This window comes from Monodelphis domestica, chromosome 4 (genome assembly GCF_027887165.1).
Source record: "Monodelphis domestica isolate mMonDom1 chromosome 4, mMonDom1.pri, whole genome shotgun sequence".
Lineage (NCBI taxonomy): Eukaryota > Metazoa > Chordata > Mammalia > Didelphimorphia > Didelphidae > Monodelphis > Monodelphis domestica.
Genome location: NC_077230.1, coordinates 13088518 through 13112934, shown reverse-complemented (window position 1 = coordinate 13112934; position 24417 = coordinate 13088518). Strand labels below are relative to the sequence as shown.

The following is a 24417-nucleotide window of genomic DNA, read 5'->3' as shown; positions in this document are numbered from 1 at the left end:
AAGTGGGAAAGGGGGTGGGATGGGGAGTTGGTAATGGTTAGCTAGAAAATAATGTTGGGTGGGGTCAGCACTTGGATTGTAGTCGCTGGGCTGAGGTCCCCGAATGCTCGCCATTCTGCCATCATTGCTTACTTAGAGGAGGAAAGTGTCAGAAGAAATGTCTGAAAAGGGAGACAGGGAAGAGGCTAGAAGAATGGCGAGCTCCCGGACAGCTGCTGAAAGTTTTTAGTCACAAGAGAGAGAAATTTGGCAGTTATAGATAATAAACAAGAGTTTCCTTTGAGCTCCCCTTTTCCAAGTGCTGGCTTGAGATTAATTTGGCAGGGTTAAGGTATGGGTTTTGCAATTTGTAAATAATCTCCTAGATATTAGTGAAAAATACAAAGCTTATAGATATTAAAGTTTGATGCTGTTCTTATTGTATGTTTTTCTTGAATAGGTATTGAGAAATGGAAGCCCTTACCAGCCCAATTGTATGTTTTTCTTGAATAGGTATTGATAAATGGAAGCGCTTACCAGCCCAGCTTTGCCAGCCCTAATAAGAAGCATGCTAAAGCCACAGCAGCTACTGTGGTTCTTCAAGCAATGGGCCTTGTACCAAAGGACCTCATGGCTAATGCCACTTGCTTCAGGAGTGCCTCACGTAGATAGAGATTGAGGTTTTATATTAATCATTTCAGATAATTTTACTCTGCATCAGAAATGTATTTCTTCTTTAATGTTGTAAATAATTTGGCAACTTAGACATTGTGTAAAAAGCAATCTGTACAAACATCTCCAAGTTTTGGTTTTATACCATGAAAATTGTATTTAACCATACAGGGTTTTGGTATGTTTATATTGTTTACCTTAGTGATGTATTTGTTTAAGTGGCTAACATCGAAACAATTGTTTGAAGGCATCAGTAATCCTAAGTGTGGAATGTTAAATAACGCTTTTATACTGTATTTTGTACTATGATGTAATTCTTTCCCCTTATGGCTAGGCTGCTGTAACACTTGCCTATAATCAGTGAAGGGCTGTGCACCTTAGACTATTTCATGAAGGTTCTGCTGGACAGATATTGGGCCAGTGTTATTGGATAATCGGAGTTCTGTTCCACAGGGCTAATGCTACCATCTTTCCCTTGAAATTTTATTAGGGTTGAAAAAAATGGTATGCTGTGTTACAGTCAGCTTTACGTCCTATGTTCTAAAATAAAGGATCTAAGCCAGACTGATGCCATAAGAAGGAAGAAGTCCAAATTGAAGACCCACTAGAATTCCAATGCAGACGCCAAGAAAATGGAATGGCATTGAGTTGTGATGTAGTTTTACTTTAATGTGCATTTTGAATTTCAGCTACAATTAGATAGACTCAAGATGATAATGCAAATGCTGTAACCAACTTATCTAATAAAATCAGCACCAGGCCACTATTTTGTTGACTGCAAAAATAAGTTCATGTTATTTTAGGGTCTAATAGAATATTTCATTTCATATGTGCATTATAGTGGTACTCATATGCTGTCTTTAAACTTTATTTTACAAAATGCTTAAGGCCCAAATACAAACTTCTGGAATAAATGTGGTGTTTTTCTTAATTCTTTCAACTGCAATAACAGATTACACTATCACTTAATACCCACTGGAATGAAAAGAACTTTATTTTAAAAAACATACTTTTAAACACATCAACTATATCTTTACATAGACTATTCTAAATGCTGCTTTAACTGTAATGAAATTTATCTCACAAACAGATCCTTTGGCATAAATTATAGAAAAACTTTTCCTTTAAATTTTCTAGGGTTAAAAATTATTAGTGTTAATAAAAACCATTTATGAAATTATTTTGGGTATGTAAGAGTCCTCAATCAAAAATGCATTAAGTGGTAGTTTCTTAGAATGCCACTACATCAAAGGGCACTTTCAGACTGCATCTATCCTGGCCAAACAAAACGTTTCTTCACATTTGGCTTAATGATGAGAGTAGGAAGTGAAATGTCTGGAATACATTTTCCCACGAGGCTTAGACTAATCACCCTGCTACACAAACCTGTTGCAAATAAGATCTGGAATATTTACTTGTTCCTTTCTTATAAACCCTGAGGTAAGTGCTTTTAAACGGGGAGGTTTCTTTAGACTTTGTTTCATTTTGGAAAGATGTTTCTTAAATGTTGAGAGTTAATCTTGTTCCACTTGTTTCAAGACCTCCAATTACAAATGTAATTATCCATTTCCATGAATCGTAAAGATGATTTTTCTAGTTTTGGTAACTGAGTAAGTTGACTTAGAGTTTTAAGATGTAGTCCACAATTAGCAAGCTCCTTTTGAACGACTTCCTGTAAAAATGTAACGCTTATTAAAAAGAAATACTGGCCACTACAGAAATTTCAACTAGGAATTCTCTCTAACATCCCAAGCACACACTTAGAACAGCGCAATGCTTTTTAGTCAAGGGTTTCAGATATTTAAAGGTTTTGTGAATGCCACACTGTGCATCGCTCAGAAAAGCTCAAAAGAAGCTGAAATCCAGAATGACCTCCTTTAGGAAGCAAGTATTCTTGAGATGTCTTAAACATACAAGATAGTCTTTTAGTAATCAAATTAGTAGCATACTGGGAATTCAAATAATTTGAGGCAGCAAAAAAACCCCAGGGAGCTGAAGTCGATGTTTAACATTTATTCTTTAGACATAATCTCCCTGGGCAATAATCGGAAACGATTAAAGGACAATTACTAGGTGAATAAATTCAAGGAGGAGCTGCACTCTCCCATTAAACACAGGTTGGCATTCTTTGACATTCCTCAATTCCTCCAGCCACCTTTACAGTTTCACCTTGGAACTTCCTCCATTTTGGAATAACTGAGTTCCTCAAAAATTAAATAGTCTACTTGCCTTATTTGGTATTTTTTCCACTTGAGTACATGTGTTAAATACAGATGTTGGTTCATGAGTATATAATCTTGCCGAAAAAGATCCTTTTTGTGCAGATTTGAGCAGCATAGTCAATGAATGCAGAGAATGAGGCATGACAGGGCCTGTAATCTCCAAACTAAACTGATCTTTATAACCAGAATAAACTGGTGTCTTCACATTCACCGTTCGTGCCTGGGTAGAGGTTGAGGAAAAAAAGGAAAATGGGGTAAGATCATACAATTCAGGAAGGAGCTCTTTGAATGTTCCATTCCTCTAATATCAAAAGAAAAGAAAACAAATATAATTCCCCCGTCTTACTGGACATTGCAGTAAAAAAGCATAATTTTGAAACTTTCATACCCACCCGGATGAAACTAAGCCAGTGATTCCTGTTTTTTGTCTTCCCATAAGTGCTCTCTAAAATTCCTTGGCTTTACAGATGAGAAATTGAGAGGGAAAATGACACTTAATTTTCCTAAAGGAAATGACAAAGTGATAAAGCCCTTTTTTTACCTTGAGCATTTGCATGGTGGCACCCCGGAACGCTGCTGGAGACAATAGTGTTGGGGGGAGGCCTGCCTGAGGCCCCGACGTAGCAACTACACTCTTGCAATTTATCAGGAAGTTCAGCAGGGTAAAGGTGTTGATTCCTTTCACCAGCACAACAGACTCGGGCTTGTGATCCAGCTGCACTTCCTTTTTCTCTTTTCGACTAATTGTCACCCAGTCAAGGAAATTGTTCACATACATAAAACATCGATCCCAATGCTTTTTGTTACGTACAAAAGTTTGCTTCTTGATCCACAAGCAAGTTATTAATCTTAAAAGACAAAAACTGGTGGGAGGAGGAAATGTGCAATCAGTAAATACTAAGCTTCTACTATGTAAGGCAATACTAGAGACTGAGGAAAGATGGACAAAAAATGCAACAAAGCAATGGGAAGGTGGTGGCCAAAAGAACGTTGAAGGAAGCATGAAATTCTGAGATGAGTAAGTAAAGAATATGCTCTAGGCCCATGTTGGCAAAGCCGTGCCCCCATGTGTCAGAGGGGGCTGCTCCCGTCCCCTCCCCACCAGGCCTGTGGACAGTGTTTACATGTCCCGCCCCTCTGCCCAGGTAGAGCACTTCCTGTTTACCTGCTGTCTGGGGTAATGGAGGGGGGGGCACTCAGGCACCTTGAAGGTGCAGTTTGGGCACATGATATCTAAAAGGTTTGCCAATGCTGCTCTAAGCAATAGGGAAGAGCCTACACACAGACAGAAGACGTAGCCATCTATTTGAACACCAAGTGGGTCATTTTGGCTTAAGGATGAGAAAGGTGGGCTGTGAGCAGATTGGGAAGATGCCCAATTGGATTTTTATCTAAGAAGCAACAGGAGCTTTTTGAGGGGAGTCATGGATCCAGGAATATTATTTATTTTGAGCAGTACACAGAGTGCATGAAGGCCATTGAGGCTATTATAACTATAATAAAGTGATAAAGGATAGAACTAGTGTGGCTGTGAGTGAAGAAAGGAAAAGGATGGAAGAGGTATGATGGAGACTGAATTAACAAAACCTGGCAAAGGACTGCATATGGAGATTAAGGAAGAGGGAAAACCCCAGGATTGCAAATTTTTGTGGCTAAGGCAGGGAGATGCCTATTAAGACATTTAGTCCTTATGTCCCTCCCATAAGCAGTTGGTGATGGAGAGGGACCCCTGAGAGGGAAAAGACAAACAATTCTGTGCATAGCCAGGGCAGCAAGGCTGTCAGCTAAATTCCCTTGCTACACCAGGAAGGCGAGATGTACAGATGATGAACCAGCAGGAACTTGAGAACAAAGTAAAAGAAGAGCTAGGAGATGGGAAAAGAGTGTCATGAAAACCCACAAGGAGAAGATTAGTATTCAAGGTTTTTTTAAAGGATGTCCAGTGTAAACAAAGAAGACTGACAAAGGATTATTAAATTTAATTAAGAATTTACTGGCAACTTTGGAGAAAACAGTTTCAGTTTATCAACAAAATAGAAAGTCAAGAGTTTGAGATGAGAATCAGACAAAGCAAAGGTAGATAAATCTAGCAATCTGGCTATAAAAGAATAGCATGGTTGAGTCTTTTTCATGGAGGATATGTAGGCATCCTTATAGAAGCAAAGAAGGATCCAGCAAATAGAGTACTTAGAAGGGGAGGGTATGGGGGAAAGCAGTGGAAATCTGTGGGGAGATGAGAGCGGATAGGATCAAGGACACAGCAGAGGAATTGGCCTTGGTAAAAAGGGGCCCTATGTATGCCATTAGAGACTAAGGTAAAGGAGAAGAGAAAGGGAGAGGATATCAAGAAGAGCTTTTGAGAACAGAATGGGGGAAGAGGGAAGAGTACAAGTTTTTAAGTGCCTACTAGGTGCTAGGTATTGTGCCACAAATTATAAATATTTTTTCACATGTAGGGGGTAGATACTATTATTTTATCTCCATTTTAGTTGAGAAAACTACAGTTGAGGCAGTGATTAAATGATTTGGCTCAGGGTCCCATAGTCAAATTCTCAATGCCATGAAACTCAAAAGAAAAGGGCCTTACTTTTTTCAATTAAGGCTCTCAAGGTGCCCATGTTCATTGTTGCAGTCGTACTTCTCTTAATTATTAATTAAAAACAATCCTAAGTATTTGAAATACAAAAAAACCTAAATCATCTAAATTAAACATCCTCTCCTAAAAACTACTCAATGCGGATGAAATATGAACTTAAAAATTACTTGCTCTATGATCCCATACTTTAGTTTGTGCTCTATACTGAAAACCTCTGTCACTCTAACAGTACTTTCTTGGATCTCCGCCATAACCTATTCTTTTACTAATTTTGCTTAAAACACACACACACACACACACACACACACACACACAGAGCACACAGCATATAATTCCACTTCATCACTCAGTGGTTATTTTGTGTCAAAATGACAAAAAAATTGAGAACTATTAACATTTTTGTTATATTGCCTTAGCCTCATTATGCCGAGTAGATATTCTCTAATTATTCAGTTCTTATGAAAAATATTTTCACATCTTTACTTCAATTTCAAGTGTAACTTCTTAACTTAGTGTGAAAGTACTTGATACATTTCAATCACACTAAAATGTGGTTGAGTTAAGACTAATTGCAGTGATGACTAATCTTTGCGGGGCAAGAGAACAAATGTGAAACATCTTTTGTCCTTTCCTAGAAGGTATTAATGGTGGTACTTCAATATGTTATCAGTCGTTTGGCTGACTTTTTTCTTAGCTGTTTATAATTCCAAAGATCTGCAGAATCCAGTGTCTGCACTACTCTCCAAGTCATGTAATCTCCCTATTTAGGAAAAGTTGTCGTTTAAAAATTATATTTAAAAAATGAGATATAGCCCTACTTTAGTTATGCAGTTAGATAGAGCAGTAAGATATGGGGTTAAATCCTGAATCACACTTCATGCTGTGCAACTATGGGCAAGTCACAACCTTAGCCTCAGTTTCCTCTTTGGTAAAAAGAGGGATAATACTACCTCCCTCTCACAGAGTTGTTTTACAGATCAATTAAGTTATGTAAAGCAACCTGATCACTTCAAATACCTACCTAAGAGTTTGCTATTATGAACTATTCCAGGATGCTGTCATCACTGCAAAGTGAGAATTGCCTAAGCTCGTTGAGTCACAACACATCTCAGTTTTGCTCTTTGATTTACAGGCACGTATACCTTTTGGTTCATGTGTTTGATTCTGCTGTGGTTCTATGAGCTCTTCTTTCGAAGGCGCCGAGTCCAGTAATATTTAATGTTACCTTTGCTAAATTTAACATTGGTTCTGCCATCATTTGCTAAACTCCTTGTTTGACAAGAGAACACAAAGTTTCCATTACTAAGCCGTACTGAGGAGGAAGTTTGATGTATTCAGAAAGCCTAGTCAAGTTCTGTTTTGGACATAGATCGGCTAGATGAGTTCCCTGAAAGGAGGTATTGCTCCATCCTCTGTACTTGCATCCCCCGTGCTTAGACACATCAGGTGCTTAATAAACGCTTATGAATGTAGCAGCCAAATGGCAGGTCATTTAATCTAAACCTAGAAATTAGGGACAGATTGGCTGTCTACACACAGAATAGGTCACACCAGTGGAAGAAAAGGTCCAGGTCCTGTAAATTCTAACCACACTCAGTGGAAACACCTACACATCTTTGGGAATGCTAAAGAATATGACTTTCTCTAACCCTCAGGCTTCTCGCCACCGCCTTTGTCAATACAGTATCCTCACGATGGGGGTCTTTAACATGTGTCACGGATGTTGACCTTTTTTGTTTTTAGTGTGGAGTTCAGATCATCAGCTTGGAGAGCAAACATAAAAATAGCTACTCAGAGAAGAGAAAAATAAAGAGATGGCATGAAATTAAAACGGAAAGTGGATGAAAACATCCCAACATAGATGACTTCCATTTCCTGAAACAAGATTAGCTGGTACAAATCAGTTGCCACAATGAAAGGGTCAGGAGGCTAGAAATCCACTTAGACAAAAAACACTGCATTTCCTTGACAAGTGAATATGGCAGTCCAAGACAATACAAGTTTAGAATGTTACAAACAAATTTCCGCAACAACAGGGACTACTACGTCTGGATCTTAAAAAGTAGAACTGGCATCCGATATGCCCAATTGTAATATTCAGTAATTTAACCACTGATCATAATAGTTATTTTTTTTACCTCATAGAGGTAAAAATAAAAAATATACATCATTATTTAGTGATTTCTCACCATAATCTTGCTATGTAACAAATAACGAATTAATCAATATTGAAAAGTATCTTCTGATCCAAGTACTTTTTTCTGTTCTAATTTTGTTTGGAATCTGATTGTAGAATCAAATGTCCTTCCCTTAGTATAAATAAAGTTATATTTTCATCTCTGTGTTGTTATTATTCTAGTTACAATTTCAGTTTTCAAATTTTTATTTTACTTATTTTGACGTTTCAACTACTTTAGGTTACTTCTAGCTATTTAAAAAAATACAAGACATAAGAAATTTTCAAGGATCATAGAGTTCTCAAAAGAATGAAAAGCTTTTACAAGGATGGCAAAGAATGCTCCAAATCATAAACTAACAAAGATGATAAAAAATTGGAACAGTCCATTTTGGAGGGGTGATAGGACTAGGACATAGAATCCTTATTTTGGAGAACAAAATGGTTATATTTCTATACTATGTTTTTATCCATTTCCAATACATAGGCATCTACTTTGTTTATATTTTTTTTGCTCTCAAAAACGTGTTCAAATGAATATTGTGAAAAATACTGTTATTTCTCTGACTTCTTTGAGGGCATGCATACGATAGAGGAATGGCTTACTCAAGTATGGAAAGTTCATTGAGTTTCATTGCATTTTCAAATGGAGATCTAGAATGGTTTTAAAGTGATACATTTATACTTAAACAAAACTTCATTAAAGTTAATTAATTTTTGAGCTGAATGGAAAAAATAAGTACACATAATATGAATAGCCAAAATTAAAAGGATACAGTTTGAGAGTGATGTCTGGTTTTCTTATCTTATCCTGTACACCCATCTCTTCCAACCAGGAAAAACTTTCCTCTTCATCCTCATCACTAATAAGTTGTTCCCTAGGAACAGATCATATTTGGTTCAGGGTTCTTATTTACAGAAATAACAATTCCACAAAATTAAAATGGTTTATGGTTCATCAAAATTATGTTAATTACATACTCTTCTGGTTCTGTCTTATACTCTTCTTCATGTAAATTTGTCTCAGATGCTTTTTGCTTCCGTTGACCATTTTCTTTTAATAAAGGCAAAGAAAATTCAATTCCTGGGCAAGAAAAGCAAGAGCCACAGCCAAATTTTATTTCATTTTAATAAATCTATGTTGCTTTACCTGCTTTAAGAAAAGCCCAAACACTTTACATTTCAACTAGTGTTGCAATGATTTCCATTACAACAGATTTCATCTTCTGTAAACTCGCACCCAGATTGATGCATGTATCTTATAGAAAGCCTGAGGAGAGGAGAGAATCTTAAAGCGTATAATGCAAGCAATAATTTAAAATACTAAAAAGACAAAAAGCCCTCCCATAAATAAGGCAATTATCCTTAATTTTACATACACATTTTAGAAAAACATCTACATTTAGTGGGAAAATACTGTACGTTGCTTCTGAAGCTAATGAAAACAAGGTACATTTACCTTCATTTTTCATAGCTTCTCTTAAGCCTCTGGTAGTGGGTGACAAGACAGCTGTAATTACATCACTTCCTGCTAGCCCTGCTGCACGAAACAGCACAGTGAATTGGTAGGTACAAACATAGAAATAGGGACAAAGTTTTGTCTTCAGTAGATTATACAAAGAAGTGAAGCTGATGGACCTACAAATTAAAAACAAACAAACAACTTTTACTATGAAATTTCGATCTCACAAACCTCCAGCGTTTATTTGAAACCATTCATTTAAAACTTAGAAAACAAAAAACAACTCAAAGCAAATGGGCTCTTGAATTCCACCCTTCAGTTGAGCTTCAAGGTTACCAAGAACAAGTGCAGAGTCGTCTTTGGATCACGACAGTGATGCTCAACCCCAACGTCAAGGAACTGAGTAAAGGAAACCCTTATGGAACGCTTGAAGAAAGAAGGGTTTGACTGCTGCGGAAAGAAAAGATATCTAAGGAAGTCCGAGTATTTCAGGGCTGGAAGAGAGCTCAAGAGCTCTTCTCGCATAAGTCCCTTTTACCGGTGAGAAGGGAGGAGCCTAGAAATATTGGGTGACTTAAGGATCGCCTCCGGGATAGACGGGGCAGTCCACAGTCCAGAGAGAGGAGCGGCTTTCTATCTATCTATCTATCTATCTATCCAGTTTATCTGTGAATCTTGCAAAAAGAGGAGTTAAAGGAATGTAATGTCACGTCCGTCATGTAGTGAAACAAGTTCCTAGCGGACGGCCTCAGATTTTAGCTTGTAGCTTGTTTTTCACTTTTCAAGCCAGACATTCTACCAAAGCTCTAAGGGGAAAAACTGACTTGGGTGGGTCCACTTTTTTTTAGTAATTCCACTTATCAAATGTTAGATGTGCTTTGAAATGGATAGGATATAAACAGCAATAAAATAAGTCAAAAGGGGGCCACAGTACCAGATCTCAAACAATACGCTGAAGTAATCCATTTTCAAAACTACTGGTTACACAGTACAGTCGTCAGTCAGTCTGAGAACTCAGGAAGACAACACACAGAACCAGAGGACAATGGTGGCACAGACCCAGTCTCCTATGGCAAGGACTCACGCACTATATGATTAAAAAGTCCTTAGGGAAACTAGAAAGAAGCTGAGTCTCACACATTATATACAGCTCTGTGCACGCATTATCCGGATATAGAGGTCCACATATCATTTAAGTTATAATTGATTGCATTTAAGTTATCCTAAATAACCTAAAGTAGCAAAGAAGGAAATAGACGTTGAAACTCTGGAAAAAGGAAAACTTCTTGACCAAAGGGATGATTATAATTGATAAAATGGACAATTATTATAAAGTAAAACTGAAAGTTTTTGGCACAAACAAAATGAATGTAGTTAGAATTAGAAAAACAGTTAACTGGGAAAAAAATCGCTGCATCATGTTTATCTATTAAAGTCTCGGATCCTTAATATATAAAGAACTGATTCAAAGAGATGAGCCACTTCCTCAAAGGATCTAAAAGAATAAAGGTCACTAGGAAAACCAGAAAAGCAAAACAACTTTGAAAATAATATGCTGCACTATCCCTCTGGTGATTAGAGGCAAGAAAACATAAGCCATACATCGTCAAAAGAAGAAACATAAGCTACTAAGACTTAGAAAAAAATGTTCCAAATCACTAATAATTAGAGAAATGCAAACATCACAAGGGAAAATGATCATTTATTGGCAGGGTTCTAGGAAATCAATGATGACAATAAATTGTGGGTAGAGCAGTGAATTTGGACAGCCAAACTGGACAGTTCTGGCAACAATTTGAAGTGAAACTCCACAAAGTCGCTAGAATCTTTATAGCGTTTGACACGGGATTCCCCTTACTAAGGCGACTACAAAAAGATTGAAGGGCAAAGAAAAAGGCCCAAATATACAAAACTATTGACGCAGCTCTTTTTATGGTGGCGAAGGAATCGGTCAGTTGAAGGAGGGTTGAACAAAGAATGACATGTGAAATCGAGTCATAAGAAATGATGAGAGGGGCAATTGAAAAGAAACCTGGAAGACTTGAAATGATGACGGGCGAAATGGGTAGAACCAGGAGAATTAATGCAACAAAACCATAAAACCCATAAAAGAACGACATGACCCGCAGGTCCAGAGGTGACACGCTGCCCACCTTGTGACAGGGAGGTGATAGTCAAGGGACAGAATTACATGTACATTTTCGGACTTTGGTTGAATGGGATTAAAGGGCTTTTCTTCTTCTTTCAATGGGAGGGTGGAGGGAGGAGACATGGGACTGCTGAAAAGGAAGTCAATGATGAGGTTACCAAACATTTAACAAGCAGGAAGCTTATTCTTTTTAGGATTCTGTCCAGGAAATGGTGCTGCGCTATCACTTCTCTGGCACAAGAGATGGCCCAAGTGTACAGAGCGAGGCTGTCTCTGGGGCTAGAGCGGAACCTGTGGTCTCCTGTCTCCAAAGCGGTGTCTCTCTCCCCTGAGCCCCGGATGCCTCTGAGCATGTTCTTAAATGCGCGCGGAAGAGAAAAGCGGAGAGCTGGGCAAGCCCGCGGGACTCTGGCCCTCGTCCTGCCCGTCACACACGGTGACTGGAAGCAGAAGACGTCCTGTCCAAGGCGCCCCATCACCTTGCTCACTGTCTGGCACGCGGCAGCCTTTCAGTAAATGCTTTGACTGAAGGCTGATGAAAAAGATCAGGATGTTAAATGTCTTTTTATATTTAAATAAAAACAAGCTCGAAGCAATGTGGGTGACCATTTGTAACCAGTGATTTGGTTACCACGTCATTAAACACAACAGAATAACAAGAGTTAATATTTAACTGAGAAATGATTTCACTGATTTTACCATTCACTCATTAAAATTTGTTGTAGTTCCTCATCATTTGACCAAGGACTTGTTTTTCCAGCCATCTTTCTGTCAGCTCCAATGCGTGGGAAAAGCTGTAACCATGGCAGAGAGGGATGAAGCCAATAAATAAGGTTCTGCTGGAACGCACAACGAAGTTCAGCAGAGAGTCGTGGCTCCTAAAAGACGTAAGGATTAGTGCGTGGCTCCTAAAATACAGTGAAAGATTTAATGCTTTCAGCTCCTTTAGGTACCCGGGTTTCGTGAAAGGGACATTTTTTCTCTAAGTCTTTCAACCCCCCACCTTCCATCTTAGAATCAATACGACGCAGTAGTTCCAAGGCAGAAGAGCTCTAAGGGCTGGGCAATGGGGGCGAAGTGACTTGTCTAGGAAATGTCTGAGGTCACATTTGAACCCAGGACCTCCTATCTCTAGATCTGGCTCTCAATTCACTAAGCCGCCCAGCGGCCCCCAAAAGGGACATTTTCAAACCACACAAGTCAGTATAACTCCCTCTGAGGATGACTTTAACAAAAGTATTATTTCATTTGTGAAAGCAATTCCTGGTGAGAAATTTCCCCTAATGTAAGACTGGCATCTTCTCTACAATTTAATAGTCTTAGAGAGTTGTCTATGACAATAAAGAGGCTAATTGATTTGTCCAGGTCCAAAGCCAAGACAAGGCAGGATTTGAAGCAGTTCTTGATCCTAAGGCCAGTTTTTGCCCTTCCTTGTACCACAATGTCCCCATTTTCTATTTACAGTAAAACTTTATTAATTTTAATTTGTAGTTAATTTAAGGGCTAAGCTACAGTTTCGCTATTATTTAAGTAAACCTTTCCTATGTAATGTGAATGAATACTGAGAAAATAACACAAAAGGAATATTTTAAATAGTACATAAACAAAAAGGGTTTGTTTTTTTTAATCCTGATTTTCTGTCTTGGAATCAATACTGTGTATTGGCTCCAAGGCAGAAGAGTGGTAAGGGCTAGGCCATGGGGGTCAAGTGACTTGTCCAGGGTCACACAGCTGGGAAGTGTCTGAGGCCAGATTTGAACCTAGGACCCCCCTTCTCTAGGCCTGGCTCTCTATCCACTGAGCCACCTATCTGTCCCTCCCTATTAACTTATAGGATAACTGATATGTTTAACTGCAATTTATCTGTAGCTACTAATTTAGCTTGCAAGGGCATCTTCTAGACAACATTACTTTGAGTTATTGTACGGGAGTATGTTTAGAAAAAGCATTGTTATTATTTTCAAATATGTATATCTAAAAATATATTCTAATTCAAAATAGTCAGCCTAAGAAGCAGCTAGATGGCTCAGTGAATAGTTGTATTATGAATTATATAATAAAATCAATGAAATAATTTATCTGCCTTTGGATTTGATTTGGATATTTGTGTTACCTTCATTTATTTGCTCAAAGTTTCTTTTCAAAAATTTGAGTACTTCATTCAATGAAGACATCTTGCCATTCAACATTTATTTACTAATTCTCTAAATTTTGATCTCTTAATCATTTGATGGTTGATTCCAAAGTGAGAAAAATCACTGGCAGAAAATAATGGGAAATAAAAGAACTTTTAATTCTTAGTATCTAATAAACAGGAAGAATGACAATCATGGAAGAGCAATAATTAGCATGTCATTATCTAGGGAGCCTAAAGAATTGTATGGATATTACATTGATTCATTTTTTCATGATTAAGTACCTGTATATTCTCAGGCAGATCAACTTCTGTTGCTCTGCAGTGTTGGACAAAGCCTTGTGCTTCTTCTTGAGCCTTCAAATGATCTGCCCAGGTAAAAGATTGGGAAGAGGTAAAAAGGAGGCGCGTTTTAATACTCCAATCCACAGGAAACTCAACACTTTCTGAGGATGGAATATCATACGTGGAGTGCTGTTGATGAGAAGACTTTCAAAAATAAAGAACACAAATTAGAATGAGAAAAATATCTTCCATCTAAAGATTTCATTAGCTCATTTCAAAATGACCTACATTACAGAGTCTCTAACAAATCAATCACTATTCCTATTAAATGCAAAGTAAGGGCCCTCTTCCTGAATTAATAGGTTATTTCTAGACCTTGAAACCACCCCAGGCACATGCAAAAGTAAAATGAATAGATGCCTCGACAGAATAATCCACAGAGTTCCAGCACTTCCATTAACCTGCCATGCTACCCCTTCTTCTTTCTGCGGTCTACTTGTCTCTCCAGTAGTCACCTCTTTGGATATAATACAAAGGCACAGGAAGAATGAAGCAGACAGAAAGAAGTTCTGTTTTCAGAAAGACACATCATAGGAAAACATATGCACTGCTATGAGTCCGACAAACAGAGCCAAAGATGATACACACAGTAATAACACCAATGCAGCTAAACCCTGTCAGGACAATGACCGACTGTAGTTCCAGAAAAGAAAATCCAACTTGGGGAGTCAGCCTGGACATGTGATTTCACGGGGATTCAGAATGTCCTCAACTGGCTCTCTGTAACTTAAAGAACTGCCAGGCGCACTACGAAGCAGCAAGGACAATTCTGGGACAGCGAGTACGTCTCGGAAGCCGGACCTTCATCCAGATATTCTTGACCCAAAGACTTAGGTTCGGTCAACCGTACAGCTTTGCCAACTAAGTATGCTGTACAATATACCGAGGGAGAGAACAAGGTAAACTGGAAGAATCTGGGAAGGTTTCCGGACACAGTAACTTCATGGAAAAGGACTTTGAGAGGCCGTCTCAGGAGGGAAGGCAAGCTGGCCGCGAGGCATCTTGCGCACACGCAGAGATGAAATGGCGAGTTTGGGTGACAGAGTAACGTCCGTGAATGAGGCCCCAAAGTGGCAAAATGACCACCTACAGATTCTGATATTCTATTCTAGAGGTAATCGGATAACGCTGAAGTTTTCTAAGTAGGGGAGTGACATGGTCAGACTCCAGTATTAGGAATACTTTGGCAGGTGTGGAGGGCGGATCACTGAGAGAAGGAAATTCTGTATCTGTAAACGCTAAATGCGATTAACTATTAAGAGGCAAAATATTTTTAGGTGTATGGCAAAACATTCTATTCCAGGTCTCAACATTTAAAAATCATTACCGGGGATAATTGCTTAGATGTTGTTCTTTCGGAAAACTCTTCTTTCCAGGTCACATTATTTTCTTGATTAAAATCTAAAAACTGAGATGAAAGAAGTTTTGATAAATTAATTAAATTAGAGTTAAGGCTGAAGATGCTCAAAATATTTACAGCCTTTAATCACTATTATTGAGTCCCTATGCAAATGATCAGCTATTTATCTCCTAAGGCATGTACTAGAATTTTAACATGCAACCAGAGCAAAGCACCCTGGATACTCAGCCCATTTCAAAAAGAACTTTAAAAGTATATTGGCTCTTTTTTTTAAACAACTCATACCTTCTTCTGTCTTTGAATGGACTATATTGGTTCCAAGACCCAAGAGCAGTAAGGGTTAGGCAATGGGAGTTGAGTGACTTGCCCAGGGGCACCCGGCCAGGAAGTGTCTGAGGCCAGATTTGAAACCAGGATCTCTAGATTCCTCTCTACCCACTGGGTCACCTAAGAGAGGGGGTTTGAATTTAATGAAGCCAGTTTCTTTTGCCCCATTTTACTAGTTACATGATTAGTTATACCCCCCTTGCTAAGGTTAGTCAGGAGTGTGGTACTGGGAAATGTTGGCAAACCATTTGCAGATTAACAAAGTTGGAAGTCAGTAATGTTGTTTGCCAGAGGCAAATCTCAAGTGGTCTGAATTGTTCCCTGGATCTGATTGGGCTGATCAAGCCAAAATAATGCCCTTGCTTTCATTTTTTTGAAAATCACCAGCTTTTCAGAGCTGGCTGCCTATGGCTGGCCATGTCAACTACAGTCACCAAACTATAAACAGGGATAAGCACGCTTGATTTATCGGATAATTCAGGAACATCAGCATCCATAACGCTGGAGTAGCTCGGATCCTTCTGAAGATGATCATCCATTCGTGAGGATGGATGAGTGGTGAAATGAGATTTCTCTAACAATGCTGTGCTGTCACCATGCTGACATCGCAGGGAACAGCAATCCACCCTAAGCAAGGTAACAATCTGCCCAGGAAAAACAGAGACGTCTGGGCGGCCCGCGGCTCCGAAGGCAGACAGGTCCCTCCCTCCAGCTGTGTGACCCTGGGCAAATTCGATCGCCGCGGGGAGAGGTGCAGGGTTGGGGTTCGGGCAAGTTCCCGGTCCCTGTGACTGCGCCTCCACCACCAGGGTCACCTTTCTAGATGAGGCCAGATTAATGGCCCTACCCCGGGGGATGGGTTCGGAGGGACCGCGGCCTCAGAGTGGACAGCCGGGGAAGGGTCACTCACCGATTCCCCCAGCTCCTGTTGGGGGCTGGCCAGCGGCCACGTAGGATCAGGGACGGATTCTGGCCCCACGGCTGGCCGCGGGCTATTGTCCAATCGGGCGAAAGGGTTTCTCCGCAGGGAAGCGGCGGAGACGCCTCTGCCCCTGCCTCCGGCCGCGGGGAAAGGGCGAAGGCGGAGGCCGGCCGCCAGCGCGGCGCGGCGGGGCCCGAGGTCGCCCGGACCCGGCGGGAAATCGGTGGCTCCTGCTTCAGGAACCGCAGTGTTTCGGGCCCGCTTTCGCCGGAGACGCAGCGTCTCTGCAGGCTTTTTGAAGCTGGGCGAGTAGCCCGGCACCGTCACCGACATGGCGTTTTTCGGAATCTCCCGCGCCCGCACCCACTGCAGCCCCACCCGGTGCCCAAAGCCAGCGAGGGCGGGAAAGTGCGGAGGTGCCTGACTGACAGCGAGGCGCGCGCTGCGCAGCGCCCCGCCCCGATTCCCGCGAGAACTTAACGTCTGCAGGGGAATCTACGGGCGCGAGCGCACCGGGATTCCCGGGCAGCACTCAGCCATTGGGTCTCCGAAAGCCGAGATCTACCGGGTTTTAGGGCATAAATCCCAAGACCAGCTCCTCACCCTTAGACACAGACTCCATTTCTTCCACAAATTAGGTCTAATCCTCCTCCAAGCCCCTCGTGGTAGGAGGCCCTAACGAGCAGGCGCCCCCATCTCCACCTCTCACCCCTCGGCCACGTTAATACCATTAAGGAGGCCGAGGAGCAGGCGGGCCCTTCGCCACGCCGCGTCCAAAATGACAGAATGACACCACCAGACGGCTGGCACGTAGCTCCAGCAAAAAAGGCTCTCATCCCAGAACTATGGCCGATTGGGTTACGAGAACGAAGCTGGCTAAGTGCTACCTCCTCGGTACCAAGCAGAGCAGGCGCGAGGCTTGTGTCTGGATGGAAATGCCCTGGAAGACCTAGTCTGGTCTTTCCAACCCTGAGAAAAATAACAGAAAAAAATGGTGATGATAAAAGTTGCTAGAAACTGGTTATGCATGACTAGCTTCTGGATATACTCATAATGAATACGGCATAAAAGAAAGTGGAGAGGGGAACAAAAAGCATCTCCAGAAAATAAAAACAGGCTTATTGATACAAGGCAGCAGTTTTCTTGGTAATAATCTTGAAAGAACTCAATTAATTGCTTGATGTATAATGACAAAATATGCAACCACAAGCAGTCTTCAGAATACTCCTCCTAAAATACCCTGGGTGTGGGAAGGCAGCTTAAGAATGTTAAAGAATCATCTAAAGAGGTATAGAATGTTTGCACAATAATTTACTTTTTAAATACATCATCTGGCTGTGAGCTTCTTGTCTTAGCTAGTACTTCAAAACTGGATAACTTGTTTTTTTCTTGCTTGACTTTTCTGAACAATTTCCATGGAAACTTTGGCATCATATGGTGGCACAGGTTCATCCAAAAGAGGTCTAAAGAAAAATGAATTTATTAGAAGTGACTGGTTTAAGTACAAATGAAATACAAAACATTAACAGGGTGGCAGTCTAAAACTGATCATTTAAACCCATGAGTTTAAGAAGTCAAACTTGCTTTTACCTAAGTTTCACAGGGCAGAAATACTTTGGATTTCCTTCCGAGTGACAAGATTGCGGGCAGCTAGGTGGCCCAGTGCCTAGAGATGGGAAGTTTTCAGGTTCAGGGCTGGTTTTCCTAGCTAGAGTGACCCTAGGCAAATCACTATTGATCCCCAAGGCCTAACCCTTGCCACTCTTCTGTTACAGAACCAATTTATAGTATTGATTCTAAGATGGAAGGTAAGGGTTAAACAAAAAAGCAACAAGATTCAAATCTTAGGAGGGCAAAAGCCTTAATTTGCTTTTGCCAATGTTAAAAAAAAAAGATTTCTTTCAACTAAGTGATATTCCCACTCCACTTTGCTTTAACCAGCCCATGTTGTTTTGAACTGTAGCAGAAGGGAAAATATCAAGATGGAGAAGGCAGAGAGGCATTTAGAGTGGGGGAACACTATGCTCAGGTTTCCAGAAGTAAGGAGATTGATTCACTTTTCTCTTTTCCCACCACCTACATCCTGGCTTAGAACCTTAAAAAGGCACTGGACCAGCTAAATGACATTCAGGAGGAATCTTGTGAAAAGACAGTTGTCCAAGGACCACTACCAGTCATTGTTTTAAAGCATAAAAAAACCCAATATTTCAGTGTCATACCCAAAAGTATCTCACAAAAATTTAATATTATTAAAAAGGAAAAACATTCATATGTTTTATTTATACAACTTACCTGAAAATACCAGTTGATAGCTTCTCCATTACATCTTTTAAGATGCGTACTTGAAAGGTCTGTTAAGTTAACAATATGAAAATGATGGGCAAGATAGTAGAAGAAACCATTCAATAATTAAAAGGTAAGAGATGCTCAGCTTGTCCTTTTAGCTTTTTTCCCAATCTTTTTTCTTACGTTTTTTTAAAACAACTTTTTTTAAAAATGATTTTTTCAATTGACAAATATTTACCTTTTTTTTCATTTCCACTCCTCACCCTTAATTGTGGAAGAAAAAAAAGAAAACTAAAACCATTGTACCATATAGTCAATTAAAAAATAAATTCCTATATTGCCCAAGTTTGAAAATGTGTCTCTCTTTGAATATTTAGCTCTTTACTATCATTGATCTTTTGGAATCATGGTTATTCATTATGGTGATCAGAGTTTTTTAATCTTTCAAAGTTATTCATTTTTACAATATTATTGTAAAAACGGTTTTCCTTATTTACTTTAACCTTCATCAGTTCATACAAGTCAAGTTTCTCTGAAACATTCCTTTTAGTAATTTTGTATGACCTTAGCATTACAAGTCATCATACATGTTGTGACTCCCCAGTTGATGGGAAACCATAAAATATATATCACCTACCATTTCTATTGACCTTGCTGGATCATCTTTTTGGGTTAAAATGCTTTTTCGAATAGCTAGACCAATTCATAGCTCCACCAAAACTGAATGCCTTTTTAAACTACAGGCCTTCCAATATTTGTCATTTCTCCTTTTTGTCAATATTGCTACCCTAATGGGTATCAGGCAGAACTTCACAGTTGTCTTAATTTACATTTCTCTCATTATTAGTTATTGGGAGTATTTTTTCTATATGGCTATTGTTAATCTGGATTTTCTTCTCAAAGTTTGTTCTTATACATACTTTCAACATGACTTGAGCTACTTTTAGAAGTTCAGAAAATAAAAATATATATAATCACACTGAAGTAATAAAAATCCCTAAAAGGAAAATTTCATTGGCAAGGTGTTGAGAAGGAATTGTGAAGTAGCACTGATGGATATTTCATATGAATCAGGCAATAATATATAATTTCAGATTTAGAATTCAATACAAAACAGGTAACTGCAAGAAAAAGGTCTGATCTAATGAAATTATTTTTAAAAAATAAGGTCAATTTGTGCTTTTCAGTAGAGGAAAAGTTAAAGGATATAATTAGGCAGTTTTCAAAAGAAGCAACCATATGAATATCAACAACCATATGAAAAATGTTCTCAATCACTAATAGGAAGTACAAATTAAAATATTTACAATAATGTAAAACAAAACAACTTTTCTTTTTAATTTTTACCTTCTATCTTGAATCAATCCTGTGTTTTGGTTCAAACTACAACCTGTCCCAAACCTACCTATTTTATCAACCTTATACATTATTCCTTTTTCCTTAAACTCTGAGACTCTAGTCAAACCTGGCATTCTTACTCTTCCTTACTTCCCAACAACCCTTCTTAATTCCAGTGCCTTTCCTCTATTATTTTCTATGATATCCTGTATATGGCTTGCTTTGTATATATTGTTTGTGTATTCTTTCTCCTATTGGATTTTTTAAAAAGTGCAGGAAGGGGGAGGCAATGGGGGTTAAGTGACTTGCCCAGGGACACAACCACGGATGCCCAGGTTATCATTTTATCAAAGATGCCCAAACGTCCCAACGGAGAGCGCTACCTCTAATAGATAAGGTTCTCCAGAACTGTTTTGAGATGAACGATGGCGGTTTCTAAGTGATCCAGGGATAAGGCTCTAGCTGGTCCCGTACGATAGACAAACTTTGGAGAAGTTTTCCAAGGCACGTTAACCCAGTTAGAGCCAGTATGCTTCAACCTTGTTTCTCTTTTCTCTCTTCTGAAAGAGGTGGCAGGGCGTCCACAGTCTCCTTCTCTGCCCTTATTAGCACTGAATAACTTTAGTAATAACTTGTTGCTCATGAGAAAGACCTATACTTACGACTCACTCGAATATAATGTTTATTTGTTACTTCTTTATGCCAAGACCTATCTTGGGTTAAACCGTACATTCCTCCAGAGTAATATAGCTAACATCCAAAAAATCAGTGTCCTCATTCTTATCTTTCTGTGTTTCAATTATCATAAAAAGCCGAGTAGCTCAACATATAATTGGGGAAAAAACGAAAGAAGATTTAAAAGAAAAAAGAAACTTCGTGCTTCAGATTCATTAATCCACTGTTAGCGGAGCTACGGAGTGTCCCATTATCGGGAAGGTAATCTTGAATTTGAGATGCCTGCATGGAATTATTTTAGTATTTAGCATCAGGACCCCAGAAGTCTTTCTATAGACCCCAGATTAGAAACCTCTCTTCTCTTCCTACCCAAAGAAGCCTAAATCAGGCTCTTCGTTTGGTCTTATCCGGAACCTCCTAACTGGTCTCACCGCCTTAAAGTCCTTCCCTTCTCCAATCCACCTTCCGAGCAGCCGCCAAATGTCCAATAAGGAGTTAGTTGTGCAGGACTAAAATTCAGGATAGTTTAGTGAGGAATACATAGAGGAGAGTCATCTGTATAGAGATGAACCCATCTGAGTACTAATGAGACTATGAAGACAGCACAGAAAGAATATCAGACAGAACCTTGGAATATGGATGATGACTGAGCAAAGGAGCCTGATAATAAGCAGTGACACACGTAGGAGAGCCAGGAGGCTGAAAACCTAGGAAAAAGAAAGTCTCTGGGAGGAGATAATGATCAACAGTGCACATGCTGCAGAACTGTTAGATAAAGACTGAGAAAAGGGTTTGGCAACTAAAAGATCACTGGGAACTTTGGAAAGTGTAATGGTCGGAAGCCCAATGGAAAGGGCCAAGGAGTGGGAGGAAGTGAAAGCAACACGAAGGGGTTTTCCCCTCGAGTTTTTATTATTTAGTTTTAGGTTGCTGAAGGCAAAGATACAATATAATTGATCAAGTCTTTTTTTCCTCAATTATACAATTATACAATATAATTGATCAAGTCTTTTTTTCCTCAATTATTTGTCTGTGCTCGCCTCCTAAATTTACATCGTTTACTTTTCTGGGTAAGTGCTACATCCATCCAGAAGAATGTATGCTTTTGGGGCTGACTGGCTGTTTTTTGTCTATTATTGAGTGTCCAATAGGGTGCCTTGATCATAAGAGCTCAAAAAATGTTTACTGAACTGCTGAACAGGTAGACCTCTGCAAACAAAGTAATGCTCCAACATATCCTTTCATAGTTATAAGAAGTTTACAACAACAACAAAATAATTCTCTTAGTGCATTGGTCCAAATCTATGCCTTTCCTAAATAGAGGCTATAGCCATAACATGAAATTATCTCTGCAAACAAAAAAAATGTAGGTGGATTATTTAAGCTGCACTGAGGTTTTCTGTTTTTTTTTTTTAAATAAAGTAGTTGTTGGGGAAAATGTCTTTCATGTATTCAGACCTATACAGTACCACTTTTAGAGGATCAAAAAATGATACATACACGGTGACTCAAAAGCCTGAGTGCAGCTTAAGATTTTAAATCCCATATTTAGAGGGGGGAAACCAACTTATCACTTAATTTCAGATATTAATAGAGGAATGAAAATTCTGTTGATAGGAAAAACATTGGAATCAATTGGTCTGAGTCTAAATCATTTGTCCTGATATTCGGTAACTTTATATAACTTTGGTCAAGTCTCAATCTCTATGGACATTAAGATGCTTTTATTATTTACCCATAAGAATTACTATGAGGGAAATGCTTCGTAAACTGTAAAATGGCAAAATAATGGGAAAATGTACATTAAAGCATGTAAACTAACCCATTTTTTTTAAACCCTTACCTTCCATCTTGGAGTCAATACTGTGTATTGGCTCCAAGGCAGAAGAGTGGTCAGGGCTGTCAGTGGTCAGGGGGTCAAGTGACTTGCCCAGGGTCACACAGCTAGGAAGAGTCTGAGGCCAGATTTGAACCTAGGACCTCCCGTCTCTAGGCCTGGTTTGCCATCCACTGAGCTACCCTGCTGCCCCCAACTAATCCATTTTTAATTGGCACGGGGACCCAGCTCATAGCAAGACAGAAGCTTGAATCAGTTTAAAAAGAAAAAAAAATACTTAAAAAGATTAGAAACGTGAACAACTTTAGGAAAAAAACAACAACCCTAATTCCTGGTTTTAGTGAACATTAAATTCTAATCAGTTTATGTCACTTCATTTTCTTTTAATCTTCAATGTACATGCAATATATATATCTTTATAAAGCTGAATCAGTTTGTGTAGATTCATTTTGTGCTTTTTAAATTTGAAATGATGTCATTTTAAGTTTTCATGTGTTAATGAACTAATAATTGTCACTTTAATAGTAACATTTCATTCAACAATTTTAATTATTATTTAGCCATTCTTCTGTTTGCCATCTGGGTTGTTGAAAATAAGTTTTGAAGAGTTGAAAAGGTGAGCCTGAAAACAGCTTTAAAAAGTTCATTTTCTGAACTCAGTGAACATATTTTAAAATTATTGGTATCTCTTCTACATCTTAACTTTCCCAATAGAGGTCTTGCTATATTGAAGGTTGGCATAAGAAATTAAATGGGAATTTGGGGGGAAGTTTTGTGGAAGCCCCAGGTGACACAGAAAAAAGTTTGGAAACCATGTAGTCTATGACCAAATATTTAATCCAAATTTTAAATAAGTGACTGTAAACACCCAATAAAAGAAAAAAAAGGACAATTTCAGATTTATTTTCTGGTATGACGAGAAGGCCAAAAAATGTTATGATTTGAGAGGGGGACATATACCCCAACCCCTGAGATGCAGAAGGGATGCCTGAGTTTTCACTTTATAAAATTCAGTCTATTAGTCAACAAAGGTAAATATTCTTTAATTGATTGCTCTAAGATTCTTTTCCATATAATAGTTTTAAATGAACTTCAAAGGGGGCAGCTGGGTAGCTCAGTGGATGGAGAACCAGGCCTAGAGATGGAAGGTCCTGGGTTCAAATCTGACCGCACACACTTCCCAGTGGCATGACCCTGGGCAAGTCATGTGACCCCCACTGCCTTGCCTTTACCGCTCTTCGGCACAGTATTGATTCTAAGGCAGACGTTAAAAGAGCTTAAAAAAAAGCACGTCCGTTTTCTTTTCACAATGCAACTTTTCTGAAAGATTTCAAGAGTCAGTTCACTTAGAGAAAGGATATAAAGATACTTTCCTTGTTGCACATTCGACAAATTCCACACTTCATCATTAAGGAAAGACACCGTGGCTCCCTTAAGGAAAAGGCAGTGACTATCCGGAGGATCCAACTTGAATAAAATACAGAAAGAGTGATTAAATCATTCTGAGCCGATGGATAGAGGGCATCCGCGCATGTTTAAGATGTGTCCCAGCTACAAGACAACGTTCCCTCAAAAGCCACTGCTGCGCTTCTTTGGCCACAGATTGTGTCGCGCCATTAAATCGGAGACTGTGCAATCATGTCCTGCGTTAAGGCAGCTCCGCGGCTGGGGCACAGCGCTGGGCCTGGAATCAGAAAGCCGGGCGCTAGCCGGGCGACCCTGAGCGAAGCACTTCTCTCCTCTTGGCCTTAATCCACTGGACAAGGGACTAAAAACACCCCGCGGGGCCACAGAGCCGGCACGAGCGAGCCACATGGGATGAAAACGGTACAGAAATGCTGCGAGCTCTCCAGTAGCTTATGGGAAGTGCCAAATATCAACTGCTCAGTGTGGAAGACTAGGACAGACAAGTATGAAACATTGGTTCATTCTATCAC

At 39.4% G+C, this 24417-nt stretch overlaps 3 protein-coding genes across 9 annotated transcripts in view; 1 reads left to right on the top strand and 2 right to left on the bottom strand.

Moving 5' to 3' along the window:
- The window catches only part of SON (SON DNA and RNA binding protein), a 33232-nt gene extending 31667 nt beyond the window's left edge, over positions 1 to 1565 (top strand). For 2 of the 4 annotated variants that reach the window (XM_007493252.3, XM_007493251.3), the window contains exon 12: positions 493 to 1565. In XM_007493252.3, coding sequence (XP_007493314.2) covers positions 493 to 651 — 159 coding nt within the window. In that variant the 3' untranslated portion in view covers positions 652 to 1565. Of the gene's footprint in view, positions 1 to 439 lie in introns of all 4 variants that reach the window. The other 2 variants (XM_007493256.3, XM_007493255.3) reach the window with 1 other exon arrangement.
- Positions 1300 to 17487, bottom strand: DONSON (DNA replication fork stabilization factor DONSON). Of its 2 annotated transcripts, none has more exons than XM_007493260.3 (10): positions 16333 to 17487; positions 15063 to 15143; positions 13676 to 13879; positions 11956 to 12134; positions 9105 to 9283; positions 8627 to 8729; positions 8422 to 8523; positions 3415 to 3613; positions 2881 to 3093; positions 1300 to 2323 (listed from the first exon to the last, which is right to left on the bottom strand). In XM_007493260.3, the coding sequence occupies exons 1-10, from the start codon at positions 16675 to 16677 to the stop codon at positions 2186 to 2188; spliced, it is 1743 nt and encodes a 580-aa protein (XP_007493322.1). In that variant the 5' UTR covers positions 16678 to 17487; the 3' UTR covers positions 1300 to 2185. The 2 variants fall into 2 exon arrangements, with proteins under 2 accessions (XP_007493322.1, XP_056682034.1); XM_056826056.1 differs by having other exon boundaries at positions 1628 to 2319; positions 2877 to 3093.
- Positions 17488 to 17635: 148 nt separating this feature from the next.
- Positions 17636 to 24417, bottom strand: part of CRYZL1 (crystallin zeta like 1) — a 50811-nt gene continuing 44029 nt past the window's right edge. Inside the window, exons 12-14 of one of the 3 annotated variants that reach the window (XM_007493262.3) lie at positions 23842 to 23947; positions 18637 to 18686; positions 17636 to 17807 (exon numbers count right to left, since the gene is read on the bottom strand). In XM_007493262.3, the coding sequence (XP_007493324.1) occupies positions 17793 to 17807; positions 18637 to 18686; positions 23842 to 23947 (171 nt within the window). In that variant the 3' untranslated portion in view covers positions 17636 to 17792. Of the gene's footprint in view, positions 17808 to 18636; positions 18687 to 22060; positions 23948 to 24417 lie in introns of those variants that run through there. The other 2 variants (XM_007493261.3, XM_056826057.1) reach the window with 2 other exon arrangements.

Coding starts and splice junctions, on each gene's coding strand:
- DONSON (XM_007493260.3), bottom strand. CDS start 16,677: ATGTCGGTGACGGTGCCGGGCTACTCGCCCAGCTTCAAAAAGCCTGCA. Junction 13,880..15,062: donor CATCTAAGCAATTATCCCCG/GTAATGATTTTT, acceptor TATTTTTGAAAG/TCTTCTCATCAACAGCACTC. Junction 8,524..8,626: donor TATAAGACAGAACCAGAAGA/GTATGTAATTAA, acceptor ATCTGTTCCTAG/GGAACAACTTATTAGTGATG.